Here is a 14974-nt window from a genome sequence, read left to right on the forward strand (position 1 = left end):
AATATCTATTTGTTAAGTATAATTTAAACCACAATTTTTAACCCAAATTTCCTTTTATACTAAAAACATTGTCTAACGAAACAAAAAAAAAAAAAAAGCTTGAGGTAAATGTAATCATTCTTTCCATTGATTTTTATGAACATGTATTAGTTACAACTATAGGGAATTGCCGCCAACGGAGCGAGCGGGATTCTAGGCACTTCAAGATATTCTGAGTGGGACACGACGCTCTTGAAAAAAGCTTTGAGATCGGTTCCGGATTCCTTAAATCAGATAGAAAAAAACTCCAACTGAAATGGAGGAGGAAAGGGAACAGCTCTCAGTACGAGAAGGCGGGTACTGCTCAGGAAACTGGTGTAGCGCCACCACACTTTCCTGGGCGCGCGTCGGTCCCACCGGTGGCCGACCAAGTAGGGATACTTGGTGCTCTCATAAAAACTAATACCATTACAACATGTTTGGTTGGGTGTAATAGTTATATCATTATAGCCTTATTTCATGGGCCCCACCTAATCATCTGTTTGATTGGGTGTAATGCTTACGGGCTTATTACATTATGTGTGTATTCCTAAAATTAGCAGATTTCTATTCCCTTCCAAAAGCAGCGTTTAGCTATTACTTCTCTGTTATGATTTTCTTTTTCAATTTTTGCCCTCAGCTTCATCTTCTGCTTCTGTAACTTTCTTTCCAACCGTCTCACGTTTCCCTTTTTTTCCATTAATTGCAGAGGAGACCTAGATATTTAAGGTAATTTTTATTTTTTCCTCCTTCTCCTTCTTCTGTTCTTCATCTTCTTCTCCTTCTTCATCCAGGTACCTTTCCTCCTTCTACTTCTTCCATTCTTCATCTTTTATTTCCAATTTTCCTTAGCATTGTCCGTCGTATATCTTCTCTTCTCAGGGCTGCTATTTTGTTTCGCTCAAACCTATGGCTGCTTTTACCTCTTTCTCTCTTTTTCGGTACTCTTTTATCTGTTTATATTTTGTTAATGTTAAGGACAGAGTGATAAAGTATTGATTCTGGGTATTTGATTTGGACAATAATTATGCAACGACTGGAAGGATTGTTGCAATTGTGAGAGCCTCACCACGACTCTCTTCTTCTCTCACCTCATCAATTTTCTAACACCAAATCACTCACGCAGGTATTTTTCTTTTCTTTTTATTTGGTTGGGAAGTTCTCTTATTTCGGCATTCAATTGATGATTACTATTATTCTTTTCGTTGTCAGTTGGCTGATCAATGAAATAGGGGTAGAGAGAAGGTTTAATTGGTTTCTAATTGTGGTTTTTTTAGTAGTCTAGCCAGCCAGAGAAGTGAAGAAGAGCTAGACAAATTTCAGATGTTGAATTTTTATTGGCCTTTCTTGATACCTTCGAATCACTCTTTGTAGATATCTATGTCTTGCTAGTCCTACACATGATGAAGAGGCTGCGGCAAAGGCAGCTGCAATCAATTATGATAGTGGAGCTCCAACCATGTATGTATCATCCTTAACACCCTACTTTGAATTCACATTCCAGTTCTAGCCTGGAATTTGTTAAGTATTATGTTGTTGGACCTATATCCTTTTGGGATTTCATCTCCCTCTTAATACGAGTTTAAGGGAAAAAAATCATAACTTTGGGAATAACTTGAGTTTTAAGCAAGCTATTTGCAATTTTGTATTGCTAAAATTTAGACAGAATTGGTTCTGCTGATAACTTCTCTATGAGATATTGAAGAACGGGGTCACATTGATTTTGTTATTTATCATTGTACTGGTTATTGATTCTTTTTTCCCTTCCCATCCAGATTTGACAAGATCATAGCTAAGGAAATTCCTTCAACCATCGTGTATGAAGATGATAAAGTCTTAGCATTCAAAGACATCAGTCCGCAGGCTCCTGTTCATGTTTTGGTGATTCCAAAGTTTAGGGATGGGTTGACACGGCTTGGGAAGGTGTGTTCTAGGCCTATTATCTATCTAATTTGTTTTATTTCTGTTGTATAACTTGGCTGGACTGAATGTGAATTTTGCTGTACCTTCGCAATCATATATACAAAAAAAAATTCACCTTTTTTTGCTTTTCTGCATTTTAACCACGTGTAAATGATTAGGATGAACTTAGAGAAGAACTATCTGTGTACCTGATCCATAAACCTTGATTCGGTTTTTCTTGAAGCAGTTTCTCTAGATGAAATACTGACCTAGTTTAAATTTCTAGTTACAATTTGTCAGGCTGAACAAAGGCATGGAGAGATACTGGGTCAACTTCTTTTATTAGATGCGCCATTATTGAAATTATCATATCCATCATCCTTGGCTTCGTCCCAACCAGCCCAACCATCATTGCTATGAGAAGTAGTCACCCCTGTAGTACCTTCCTTCCTATTGAAAAAACTTCTCTGCATGTATTATTCTGATGTTTTCATGGTTTATAAAATGTTTTCATGGTTTCTGAACTTATAAATACAAGTTAAGATGAATGTATCTGGTTTCGTTTTAAATACCTTCTTTGGGTATTAGTTGCATCTTGTGGTGAATGAATTATGTTATTAACAGATCCCATTTACTGTAGTAAGTTCTGAGCAGGGAGAAACATGAGTGCACTCTTTTAGAATGGCTTGCAATTTGCAAGTGATCAATAGATGCTATAAACAATTTTGGCATAAACTGAGGACTAAATAGTTATAGGTGGGGATAAAATAAATAAATTCTACAAAACAAAAACGTTTTTAATTTGATGACTCCATTTGTGCAGTAAGGGAGAAAAAGATTGGACAAGAAGAATTGGCAATGATCGTCATTTAATCTGCATAGAGGATCCTTCTATGGTATCTCATGACCTTGGTCGAGTGGTGGACAAGTTCAGCATTAAAGTTCTAAGAGAAGAGTTTGAACGAGCGGCTGATGTAATGCAGTATGATCCAAATCCTTAGATAACACTCTTTGAGCCTTACGTCCCTAGGTAACAAAACCTTGTCCAAGTGTGTTAGAAAATCAATGGTTAAAATTATTTGGTTGGTTTTTGTAGTCGATGTGCTTTGCGTCCCCCATAATCTTCAATTTTGACCTTTTGAGTTCACATCCATTTTAAAGAAGTTTAAGCTTATTATATGTAATCAAGAAAAGAAATTTCCAAACATTTTATGGATGGATGTTAAACAAGTTGTAATTAATTAATTGATAGTGTATACAAATTCATGTATGATCCAAACATATTCATATCAAATGAATATATATATTGATGTATTTTATGGCTAAACAAAATTAGTCCCTTGATTAGTCAAACAATTAATTAGCTTTAGTATCCTGTATCTCCAAATAACGTAAGCTTAATTATATATTTTTATTAAATTATATTTAATAATAATTATTTTAAATTATATTTTATAGTATTATATATTATGATTTTAGTAAATTCATATAAGAATATTTAATATTAAGAATTTTATTAAATTATATATTTTTTAAATTATATTTAATAATAATTATTTTAAATTATATTTTATAGTATTATATATTATGATTTTAGTAAATTCATATAAGAATATTTAATATTAAGAATTTTATTAAATTATATATTTTTTAAATTATATTTAATAATAATTATTTTAAATTATATTTTATAGTATTATATATTATGATTTTAGTAAATTTATATAAGAATATTTAATATTAAGAATTTTATTAAATTATATATTTTATTAAATTATATTTAATAATAATTATTTTAAAATATTATTAAAATATTAATTATTTATATTAATAATCTTATTAAAATTTAATAACAATAACAATAAATCATCTACCTAAAAAAATTCTGGTAAGTATATTCTAGTCATTTTAGTTTTTTTCCTTATGCTATTATAACATCATTCCATTCAACCAAACACAAGAATGCTATTACGCCTCTATTCTATTCCATTCAACCAAAAAAAGATTATCTATTACGCCTCTATTCCATTACGCCTCTATTTCATTACGCATTTATTCTACATTACAGCGAACCAAACGTGTCCTTAGTATTTTAAGCCATTTATATAATATTGGACAAATTCAAATACCAAATTTAAAAAAAAAAAAACACTTTTAGGTTGTAAATTTAAAAAACAGTGTGAGTTCTCCGATTGTTATTTTCTTTCTTCTAGGAAATATTTAAAAGTAAAGAGACCGGACATAAATAAAACAACTGATATAGGGTGATTTGACTGGTTTCCCATCCCCCGGCAAAATTTTCCTTTTCTCTAGGGTTTGCTATAGATCTCGGTTAGTCTTCCGCTGATAATCAACATTCACTTAGGAGGAACCGAAGAACAAAATGAGACGATTAATGAACAAGCTAGTGTCCCGCTCTCTCTCTGTCGCCGGCAAATGGCAGCAACAGCAGCTCCGCCGTCTCAACATTCACGAATATCAGGTCTTTTTTTCTTTTACTTTATGTTTTTGTCCTTTCATGCAATTGCATCTCGAATTATCTCTTAGAAAATTTAAATGGAAACTATGATTTCCAATAGAATACTTCATAAGTGATGTATTATTTGTACTGATTTTACTACCTGTTCGGTTCCTGTGAAATTATTTTGACGTTGTTGACGGTTTTTGTGTCCTTTATATTTATTTGGAGATTAAACTTTGAGTTTTATGCATTTCACTTTTTCTTTGGGATCTGTATACCTGTTTGGAAATATAAATTTCATGTAAGCGTCCTGGTTGTTGATGAATTTTGGTTATCTGAAAATCAGGGTGCTGACTTGATGAACAAATATGGAATTAACGTGCCGAAAGGAGTTGCGGTTTCTTCCATCGATGAAGTTAAAGAAGCAGTCAAATCTGCCTTCCCCAAAGAAAATGAGGTAAGTTCTCTCAATTCGTGCAATGGCTTTTATGTTTCGATGTTTTAGAGTGATAATTGGTTGTCTTAAGCAAAGCAGAGTTATTGGCTTGTGTTCTTAACCATGGACAATCAGGTTTCAAAAAACAATTTTATGGCATATTTGGATATGACATATTGAATGAGACAGGTGTTAATAAATTTGATTGTGCTTCAGTTGGTGGTTAAAAGTCAAATTTTGGCTGGTGGAAGAGGCTTGGGGACATTCCAAAATGGTTTTAAGGGTGGAGTTCACATCGTTAAGGCTGACCAGGTTGAAGATATTGCTGGTACTGAATAGTTATATTTACAGAAAAATTAGACTGTATTACAAATTGCAAAATACATTTATTTATTGAGTATTGTTCTGGAGTTTTTCATTTATCTTTGCAAAATATGATATTCATGAATGTTGTCTTGCTAGTCACTGAGATGCTTCGTATTCTAGTTAGCATGAAATGACTTTCGTTTTACTTTCCTTTTTCTATGTGAAGGCCTTTCGTAGTTATTTTATGATAGGTGCTTTATTTTAATTGCATGCAGGGAAGATGCTTGGCCAGATACTTGTTACCAAACAAACTGGCCCCCAAGGCAAAGTTGTCAGCAAGGTTTGGTACCCATCCTTTTTTGGTGTGGAATTTAACTGTCCGTTATTCTGTGCATTGGTTTCAATTTTACTTGGGCTTGGTTGATCTCTACTAACTTCATTATCTTTTACAGGTTTACCTGTGTGAAAAATTGTCACTTGTGAATGAGATGTACTTTGCTATCACTCTGGATCGTAAAACTGCGGGTCCGGTATGTTTCCAAACTCTGTAGATTAATCTTTATGGCTGCTGGAGACGTCATTTTTGTTCACCTGATTACTTTTTGTTAAGATTAAATGATTCTCCTGAAGCCAAAGGCGCTTCATTTTTCTATTTTTTTATGTTGTTTCTAGCTTATAATTGCCTGCAGCAAGGGAGGAACCAGCATTGAAGACCTTGCAGTGAAATATCCTGATATGATTATTAAGGTGATAATCATTCCCCCTTCTGATGTTGTAGTATAATTAATAAGGCATTCTCTTCCTTCCACAGTGATCATGATATATTCATCGCAATTGATTTATGATTTTTTTCCTGATAGGTACCTGTTGATGTCTTCAAAGGAATTACTGATGAAGATGCTGCCATGGTTGTTGATGGTTTGGCTCCCAAGGTTGCCGATAGAAATGATTCTATTGAACAAGTGAAGAAACTATATAAGCTTTTCTGTGAACGTGATTGCACGTTGTTGGAAGTTAGTATTTCTGTTTGGCTATATTTTCCGTTTGACCATCTCATGTGTTTCAAGTAGCTTTACTTGTTAACTGCAAAATGCATTCTGTTTTGGTTGGTGATAAATCTTTGTGTGAATTGTTTATTTTCTTGGACAGATCAATCCTCTTGCTGAGACTTCTAGCAACCAATTAGTAGCTGCTGATGCAAAGTTGAACTTTGATGATAATGCTGCCTTTCGTCAAAAGGAGATATTTGCTCTCCGTGATCCATCACAAGAGGATCCTCGGGAGGTATGGAATTGTCTCCTTTTCACTTTTTTTTTCTTTTTTTTGTGTTTACAAATAATTATTCTTGGTTGTTTTGTAAATCTTACGTTATTACATGATAATCAGTATCTGTACTCTTGGTCCTATTCTGCATTTCCTATTATTATAGGTTGCTGCTGCCAAAGCTGATTTAAATTACATTGGGTTGGATGGAGAAATTGGTTGCATGGTGAATGGTGCAGGGTTGGCGATGGCTACAATGGATATAATTAAATTGCATGGAGGAACTCCTGCCAATTTTCTGGATGTTGGTGGAAATGCTTCTGAAGGCCAGGTAATGATGTTCTTTGCCTTTAATACGCTCATATTGCCTTTCTGTGGCAATTTTGTTGTTTAAATGTGTTTACTTTCTGGCACTGATGCGTTTGCTTTTATTTACTGTTTCTTATAGTTATGAAGCTATGCATTTATAGAACATGTGAGCACACACTTCTATACATGATTTTATGTATTGTTTCTGCTGCGGTTCATGCATTTCTGGCATCAGTGGTGATGATATACTGTTATTTGCTTTATGAAAAATTTGGTATCTAACAGCGAAGTTGATGTAATAATCTCTGTTGAATGTATTTGCTCGTTAATTCTTAGATTATGTGGAACAGGTGGTTGAGGCATTTAAGATTTTGACTTCTGATGATAAAGTGAAAACCATTTTGGTGAATATATTTGGAGGAATAATGAAATGTGATGTGATTGCAAGTGGGATCGTCAATGCTGCCAAACAGGTGGGAGTTCTTTGGAGCGACTTCTCTGTTTACATTGGTGAACAAGTACTTGTGTGTCACACTAGCATTTTATCTTACTGTATGCGGGTGAATCACCATTTTAACACTGATGCAGGGAAACCAAATTGTTTGTTAGAAGTTTATGAAGTCCAAAGTAGGAGTGCCTTTTTAGAATATATATATATCTATAGGTAGATAGATAGATATGGATATAAAAGAATGTAGACGATCTGTTTTTTATTGCTTCCATACGGATGTAAAAGGCATTGACTTACGTTTGATCTTGTGTTACAGGTGGCCCTAAAAGTTCCTGTGGTGGTCCGTCTTGAAGGTACCAATGTTGACCAAGGAAAGCGAATTTTGAAGGTAAAGTGGAAATGCGACGGATGTAATTTTATAATATCTTGACAAGTCTTGAGGTCTTTTTTGGTTTCCTTGGCGATTGTCAATGGTCCTGCAGGAAAGTGGAATGACACTAATTATAGCAGAAGATTTGGATGATGCTGCAGAGAAAGCAGTTAAGGCAGCCAGCAAATGAGAAATTTAAGATACGAGTCCTTTGTTCTTATTGTTTTTCATCTTTCACAGCATTGATGAGTTTTTCCTTTATTTTTCTTTTCATCAAGCCCATAGAATCTTGTTAATGATAAAGCAGCAGGGGGTTACTGTCCTGCAAAATTGATATATTTGCCACATTTGCTCCGGACAGTTGGCGTATAATTCAAAGTTGATATAACATCTTTCTTTGATTTGAGAAAATATAGTTTGGAAATTTTATGTTAAATATTGCAAGGGTTATGTGCGTGGGCTGATGGAAGCGATCACTTTTAAGTTAACAGTAGTTTTATTTAGATTACTTGAGAGACTCAGTTCACACACACACGCGCGCAATTTAATTGCAGGTCTAATACAGCTCATGAATGTAAGAGGGACTTAGTGATGGAAGGTGTTAATTTATTCCTTCTTCAACAATTGTGCAATCTTATTGGAAATGTAGTAGGAGGTGGATTGTATGGTGATCATGGGATTGACTCCAATTGCAGTTGGCAGGACACTAGCATCGCAAACAAACCAACCTTCAGCTTCCCAACTCAGACCATTCTCATCCACAACACCCTCTTCCTCGATTGAGCCCATTCAACAACTTCCTATCTGATGAGCTGTAAGATAGAGGGTCCAATACTCATCCTTGGAACTAAGCCCTCCTACAATGGGAACGTTATCCAAAAACTCCTGCAAACTTTCTTCTGTAAGACCTTTGCATTTAATTCTCTGGCCATCGCTTTGATAGGTTTCCACTTCCACTGCTCCAGCTGCAATCAGAACCTTTAACACCTGTCTCAACCCAATCTTTAGATTTTCTTTATCCACTTCACTTAACCGGTACTTTATCTTCCCTTCTTCCATTACTTCTCTTGAATCCTGGTGTCTAATCAGTGTGAAAAGGTGAGCCATCTTGGATACCTCACTATTCTTTCCTGTTGAATGTATTTTCTTGTTAATTTTTAGATTATGTGTATTAGGAATAATGATTCAGTAAACAGAAGTTAGTTAGAGTAGTTAACAGTTGGTTAGTTTGGTTAGCCAGTTGACTATTCTTCCTGTACTGTATTAAATACTGTTCTTTTCCTCATTAATGATTAAGTGAGAAATATTTCAGCTATGATCTTGATATGGTATCTAAGCTAGAGATTTACTTGGAATAGCTCTTTTTTTTTCCCTCTTTTCTTTTCTTTCGTTTTCTCATGGCAGATGAAACAATACCTACTGGTGATACATCTCGCTATTCTTCTAATGTTGAAGGAGTAGCTCATACACAAGGGTTTAGTAGCATGGCTTCACAGACTGTTCATTATTTTTCCAAACACAATACGATCAAACTAGGGGAGCACAACTTCTTGTTATGGAAACATCAGATCTTGTTGATTCTTGAAGGTTATGATCTTGAAGGTTTTTTTTTGGTACAACTCCGATTCCACCTACTTATATACCTGGACCTGATGGATTGTATGTTGATAATTCGTCTTTTCTGTTACATAAAAAGCAGGACAAGTTCCTAGCTTCTTGTTTACTTTCTATAGTGACAGATGAAGTTCTGGTACATATTGCAACGACCAAGACTAGCTGTGATATTTGGACTGGAATTGAAAGGAGGTTTGGGGCCAAGTCTAATGTCAAGCTCTCGAGCATGCGTCATGCGTTGTATTCTCTCAAGAAAGGGAGTTTTACTGTTAAAGAATATTTGACTAAGGTGAAAAATCTTAGTGATAGTCTCACTATAGCTGGTAGTGTGGTCACTGAACATGAACATGTGAGTATCATACTGGCTGGTCTTTCACTGGAGTATGAATCTGTCCGTGTGATTGCCTCTGCCACAACAATGTCTTTTGAATTGTTAACAGAGATGTTTCTTGATTGTGAAGCGCGACAGTTGGCTTCTCTGACTGAGTTACCTTTGCAAGCTAATTTGGCAGCTCATCAAAAGGAGAGTAACGTGAGTTCTAAACACACTAATGCTCCTAACTGTTGTCACTAAGAGTGCAAATATGGCCAAAGGGGACAAAGCCGAGGTTGGTCTCGTGGCAAGGCTCCTAGTAGCGGTCGTAATTGGTCACGATTTAGACCGTAATCTCAGTTATGTTGAAAAATCGACCACTTGGTTTAAATGTGCTATCATCGTTTTGATGAGACATTTTCGGGTGTTAGTCCCAGTCAGTCAATGACGGTTAATTATCATCAAACCCAAGATTAGGGAAGTTCCTTTACTTTTAATCCTTGTTCTTATATGTCTCATTGTAGTTCCTCATACTAGGCTGTCGTCTCCTCTCAATCTGGTCCTCGTCAGCGTTTGTCTCCTGCTCATGATCAATCATGGTATCTAGATTCTGGGGCAACTAATCACATCACCCCTGACGTGGCCAATCTTTTAACAGTTTCTCCTTATACAGGTACGAGGCAAGTTTCTATGGGGAATGGTGATTTTGTTTCGATTGTTAACATCGGCACATCCAACATGCAGGCTGGTTTTAGGTTGTTACGCCTAAAGAATGTGCTCCATGTTCCCACTGTGTAAGAACTTGCTATCTGTTGGTCAATTTGTCAGGGATAATGCTATATATTTTGAATTTCACCCGTTGCTTTATTTTGTGAAGGATATTCTAACCAAGAAAACTCTCCTAGTGGGCCGCATGTATAATGGTTTCTACAAGTTTGATACTTCTCGATTGGTCTCCAACAGTAGTGGTGCATCTTTTCAGCCTAGTGTGTCGTTATACATAGCTTAAAATGTGTTTTCACTTACAATGTGACATAGTCGACTAGGCCATCCATGTAACAATGTTCTTGTTAATGTTTTGCGTAGTTGTAATGTTTCCTTCAAATAGCACTCTATCTCCTTTTTGTTCAGCTTGTTAGTTAGGCAAAACTCATAAATTATCGTTCAATCCATCGGAAACCTTGTACTCGTTGCCTTTTGAATTAGTAGAATAAGATGTTTGGGGCCCTGCTCATTTAAAATCAAATGGCTTTGCTTATTATGTTTCATTTGTGGACATGCATAGTAGGTACACCTGGGTGTATTTCATCCAGTCAAAGTCAAATGTCTTCAAGTGCTTTCTTCTGTTTCATTCAATGGTTCAGGTTCAATTTGGTTGTTTTATTAAGTGGCTTCAAACTGATTGGGGAGGTGAATATAGGTCTGTATCCAATGAGTTGTCTCGACTTGGTATTCAACATCGGGTCACTTGTCCCCATACTTCCGAGCAGAACGGGGTGGTTAAAAGGAAGCATCGACACATAGTTGACATGGGGTTAACACTTCTTGTGCAGGCTTCATTACCACTGACTTTCTGGTCCTATACTTTTGCTCATGCTGTTCACTTGATTAAAAGACTCCCTACTCCTCTTCTACAGAAGAGAAGCCCTTATGAGGTACTTTACAAGGCTCGGCCTACCTATTCTCATCTTAAGGTTTTTGGTTGTGCTTGTTTTCCCAACTTGAGGCCATATCAGAATCACAAGCTGCAGTTTCGGTCTAGATAGTGTGTCTTTATTAGAGTTGCTACAAATAAAAAAGGTTACAAGTGTATTGATAAGGATGGCCGCATTTTTGTCTCTCGACATGTGACTTTTGATGAAGAAATTTTTCCCTTTCAAACTGGTTCTTTCTTTCACTCTGAATTTGGACAAATTGGTTTTTTTCATCACAAGTCTAGTCTTCTTATGGTGGTAGTTGTAGCATCTTCATCTTCTAATTCTCTAGCTCTCGACCAAGTTGCCTCTTCTCCTGTGGAAGGGTTGTTCCAGTCTTCTGTTCTACAGTCTCCTGATAGGCAATCTGAACCATCAAGTGAGCCTGGATGTTCACTAGCAGCAGCTACTCACTCTCCTCCTACATGTTCGCCAGCAGCAGCTACACACTCTCCTTCTCCTGATCAGGCTATTACATCTATGAATATTCATCCAATGAGAACCCGATCCAAAAGTGGCATATTCAAACCTAAGATGTTTGCCTCAGTTTTAACAGAAAAAGAACCTATTTCTATTCTTGAAGCTTTTCAAAGTCTTGCATGGATAGCTACTGCCTACAATGAGTATAAGGCTTTAATTGCGAATCATACCTGGGATCTTGTTCCCTTACCTGAAGGTCATAGGGCTGTGGGTTGTAAGTGGATCTTCAAAGTCAAACGACATGCGGATGGCTTTGTTGCTCGATACAAAGGTAGGTTGGTTGTCAAAGGATACCTTTAATAAGCAGGGGTTGATTTTCAAGAGACGTTTAGCCCTGTTGTCAAACCAAACTAACCAACTGATTAACTAACTGTTAACTATTCTAACTAGCCATCTTGGATACCTCACTATTCTTTCCTGTTGAATGTATTTATTAATTTTTAGATTATGTGGAACAGGTGGTCGAGGCATTTAAAATTTTGACTTCTGATGAAAAAATGAAAGCCATTTTGGTAAATATATTTGGAGGAATAATGAAATGTGATATGATTTCAAGTGCGATTGTCAATGTTGCCAAACAGATGAGAGTTCTCTTTGAAGCAAGTTTTATGTCTACATTGTGACAGAGTACTCGTGGTCACTAGCATTTTTTCTTACTGTATATGTCGTGGGAGCTAGAATTTTGGTCTTGTAATCCGTGTGATTTTAGGTGATATTTTTGCTTTAAATTCATTTAGTTAGTTTAACTATCTAGAAGTGAGAATTCACAAGAGAAATTTTTAAGGCACCGAAAATAAAGTGGAAGCAACTCAAAAATAAAGAAGCAATGAGAATAGAAAATGCCATAAGAAAACAATACATACGAAGTGTTTGAGTTAATACTCTCAAAGTATTCTATTACTCAAGAATGGGGTACAATGATATATTTACTAATGAGAACACTTCTATTTATAATTAAACTATTCTAAATCTAATGATATAGTTTACTTTACATTCATTGTCGAGATAACACCAATTTATAATTGAGATTCTTAAGAGATATACACAATCTTCTAAGAATACAAAACCAAAGCTTTTAAAATTACTTTTCATATTTACCATAGCAATATTAGTTTTTCTTAAGTGTTTTATTGCACCACCAAGATTTCAAGTAGATTGGCTTCTTTAAATGTTTCACGAATCGAGTTAGTTTAAGTGGGTTGAATGAGTTTCATTTAATCAATTGACTTTCATGATATGCTTTATTTGCATCTGTCATGGGTTTGAATCTGCGACCCCTGAAATTCTTCCTCACCCATTCTCATAATGTTCTCATTGTGTCCTTAGAATGATACTTATTTGACTCGTCTTGGAACTATTTTAATGTTTTGGTTGTTTTCCAATTAGTCTCTCTATCGGGAAGTTTCACCCCTCGGAACATTTGCCTCGACTTTCACTATCGCTTAACTTGAATCATTCCTTTACTTGGTACATCTCATTTGCACGAGTTCACTGCTTTTACTTGCTCCCATTGTGACTTGCATCGATCAGGGTCCCCTTGATCTTCACAAATAGGCTTCAACACACTCATATTGAACATTGAGTTAACTTTGAATATTGCTGCTAATTTTGGTTTGTAAGCCTCTCGACTTGCCCGCTTCAGAACTCTAAAAGGGTTCGTGTATCTTTGCCAAGCAAACGATAAGTCATAACATAAAACACTAAAAGAAAGTGGTTAAGATGTATCTCACTCGTCACATTTACTTATTTTGTCACATGTACTTATTTTGACTATTCAGTTTGTATCACTATTTTTCCCACTAAGTTTGGTGCATTATTCACCTTTTTCATAAGAGGTAACCTTATTAATAGCTTAATAAACTTCACATTGGTTTGCCACACCTCTAGTTTTTCTAAAGGGGTTTTCGTAGCACTTCAATCTACCGAGTCAATGTTCTTTCCACAATGAACATTCTCAACTAATTTGGTTGTTGATAATACATTGGTTTCATCTTATTCATCACGACTCATTGGCACTATGCTTCGTCGTTGGTGAATATCCAAGATACATAGACAATCGACAAAAGAAACTAACAGAACATTAATCCGGTTAAGGAAATTCAAGCCAATCACAAAGTCGTAATCATCTAAATGAATTACCTTGAAATTTTCTTTATTTTTTTACTCGTTGATTTGTAGCTCAATTGTTTATGCTACTCCCACAGTTGGAATCTCTTGAATTCTTGATCATTTTAGTCGATTCGCTAACTGTGAGATCAAGTTTACTTACGATTTTCTTCGATATTAACAGATCAAATGCCCTTGTATCAACACGAGGACTCCTGTTTTGACTTGCAATGTTGATGTTCACAAATATGAACCCTTTCTGCTTGCGATCCTTCTTCGTTTTCGCAGAATTGAGTATTGTTGATCCAAGTCTTAATACTATTTCCTCATTGGGTCACCAAGACTTCAAGTAGTGAGCTTTTTCACATGTTCCATGAATCAGGCCACATTAAGTGGATCGAGTAAGTCTCATTTAATAAATTGATCTCTATGGGATGCTCTATGTGCATTCATCACAAGTTTTGATCCGTGGCCCTTAACATATGCAAGTGAATCATCAAGGAAAACCAAACTGTTAGAAATTTATGAAGTTCCAAGTAGGAGTGCCTTTTAGAATATATATACATATATATAGGAATCTAGACAATCTATTTTTTTATTGTTTCCATAATCCATGTAAAAGGCATTGACTTTTGTTTGACCTTGTGTTATAGGTAGCCCTAAAAGTTCCTGTGGTGGTCTGTCTTGAAGGTACCAATGTTGACCAAGGAAAGAGAATTTTGAAGGTAAATTGGAAACACGAGTCTTTTTTCTTATTGTTTCTCATCTTTCACAACATTGATGAGTTTTTCCTTTTAATCGAGGCCATAATCCCTTGTAAAATTGATATATTTGCCGCATTTACTCTAGACAGTTGATACGACCTCTTTCTTTGATTTGAGATAATATAGTTTGGAAATTGTGTTAAATATTGCAAGGGGGCTGATGGAAGCGATCACTTTAAGTTACAATAAATAGTAGTTTTATTGAAAGTACTTACAGCTCATGAGTGTGGTGATCCTCAAACCGCATACCCTAAGTGATTTTTGTTCGTCCGTGCTCCCCTCTCACAGTATTGAGTGTAACGTCCTAAAAACCCTGTTGGTGTTATTTCGATACTTGAATAGTAAAATCTAAAATAATTGCGATTAATTTAATGCTTTTGAATGGTGATAGTAATGTAAGAAATAGTACAAGAACTTGTTTGTCTATGAACTAGTTGATAATGTAAATGTTGGAGGATTCAATGAAGCTTTTGACCATGTAGTAATG

The 14974-nt window shown here is 35.5% G+C and overlaps 2 protein-coding genes and 1 long non-coding RNA gene across 10 annotated transcripts; all 3 read left to right on the forward strand.

Annotated features, from left to right (window-relative positions):
- Positions 1-578: 578 nt before the first annotated feature.
- On the forward strand, positions 579-3214 carry LOC105762962 (uncharacterized). 4 transcript variants are annotated; one of them, XR_008197577.1, is made up of 5 exons: positions 579-747; positions 901-1144; positions 1393-1479; positions 1794-1941; positions 2744-3214. It is a non-coding gene; the product is annotated as an uncharacterized LOC105762962 (long non-coding RNA). The 4 variants fall into 4 exon arrangements; XR_008197578.1 differs by having other exon boundaries at positions 580-812; XR_008197579.1 differs by lacking the exon at positions 2744-3214 and adding an exon at positions 2207-2491 and having other exon boundaries at positions 580-1144.
- Positions 3215-4115: 901 nt separating this feature from the next.
- LOC105798262 (succinate--CoA ligase [ADP-forming] subunit beta, mitochondrial) lies at positions 4116-14631 on the forward strand. Of its 3 annotated transcripts, XM_012628262.2 has the most exons (12): positions 4130-4402; positions 4728-4838; positions 5034-5145; positions 5399-5463; positions 5576-5653; positions 5796-5870; positions 5984-6136; positions 6273-6407; positions 6553-6717; positions 7046-7168; positions 7463-7534; positions 7629-7927. In XM_012628262.2, the coding sequence occupies exons 1-12, from the start codon at positions 4304-4306 to the stop codon at positions 7704-7706; spliced, it is 1266 nt and encodes a 421-aa protein (XP_012483716.1). In that variant the 5' UTR covers positions 4130-4303; the 3' UTR covers positions 7707-7927. The 3 variants fall into 3 exon arrangements, 2 of the variants coding, with proteins under 2 accessions (XP_012483724.1, XP_012483716.1); XR_008197560.1 differs by lacking the exons at positions 7046-7168; positions 7463-7534; positions 7629-7927 and adding exons at positions 12076-14124; positions 14377-14631 and having other exon boundaries at positions 4116-4402; XM_012628270.2 differs by lacking the exons at positions 7046-7168; positions 7463-7534; positions 7629-7927 and adding an exon at positions 12076-14631 and having other exon boundaries at positions 4116-4402.
- LOC128042335 (uncharacterized) lies at positions 8073-10689 on the forward strand. Of its 3 annotated transcripts, XM_052633140.1 has the most exons (5): positions 8073-8614; positions 8972-9129; positions 9213-9662; positions 10117-10237; positions 10321-10689. In XM_052633140.1, the coding sequence occupies exons 2-4, from the start codon at positions 9001-9003 to the stop codon at positions 10210-10212; spliced, it is 675 nt and encodes a 224-aa protein (XP_052489100.1). In that variant the 5' UTR covers positions 8073-8614; positions 8972-9000; the 3' UTR covers positions 10213-10237; positions 10321-10689. The 3 variants fall into 3 exon arrangements, with proteins under 3 accessions (XP_052489100.1, XP_052489098.1, XP_052489099.1); XM_052633138.1 differs by having other exon boundaries at positions 8073-9129; XM_052633139.1 differs by having other exon boundaries at positions 8073-9129; positions 9216-9662.
- Positions 14632-14974: the final 343 nt, after the last annotated feature.

The sequence above is a fragment of the Gossypium raimondii genome, chromosome 7 (assembly GCF_025698545.1).
Source record: "Gossypium raimondii isolate GPD5lz chromosome 7, ASM2569854v1, whole genome shotgun sequence".
Lineage (NCBI taxonomy): Eukaryota > Viridiplantae > Streptophyta > Magnoliopsida > Malvales > Malvaceae > Gossypium > Gossypium raimondii.

What these genes read in the sequence shown, in the direction of transcription:
- LOC105798262 (XM_012628262.2), top strand. Translation starts at nt 4,304, where the DNA reads ATGAGACGATTAATGAACAAGCTAGTGTCCCGCTCTCTCTCTGTCGCC. An exon ending in ATCCTGATATGATTATTAAG is followed by an intron (nt 5,871 to 5,983) that starts GTGATAATCATT and finishes TTTTCCTGATAG; the next exon opens with GTACCTGTTGATGTCTTCAA. An exon ending in TCGTCAATGCTGCCAAACAG is followed by an intron (nt 7,169 to 7,462) that starts GTGGGAGTTCTT and finishes CTTGTGTTACAG; the next exon opens with GTGGCCCTAAAAGTTCCTGT.
- LOC128042335 (XM_052633138.1), top strand. Translation starts at nt 8,914, where the DNA reads ATGGCAGATGAAACAATACCTACTGGTGATACATCTCGCTATTCTTCT. An exon ending in ATCTTGAAGGTTTTTTTTTG is followed by an intron (nt 9,130 to 9,212) that starts GTACAACTCCGA and finishes TTACATAAAAAG; the next exon opens with CAGGACAAGTTCCTAGCTTC. An exon ending in CTCATCAAAAGGAGAGTAAC is followed by an intron (nt 9,663 to 10,116) that starts GTGAGTTCTAAA and finishes CTCCTTATACAG; the next exon opens with GTACGAGGCAAGTTTCTATG.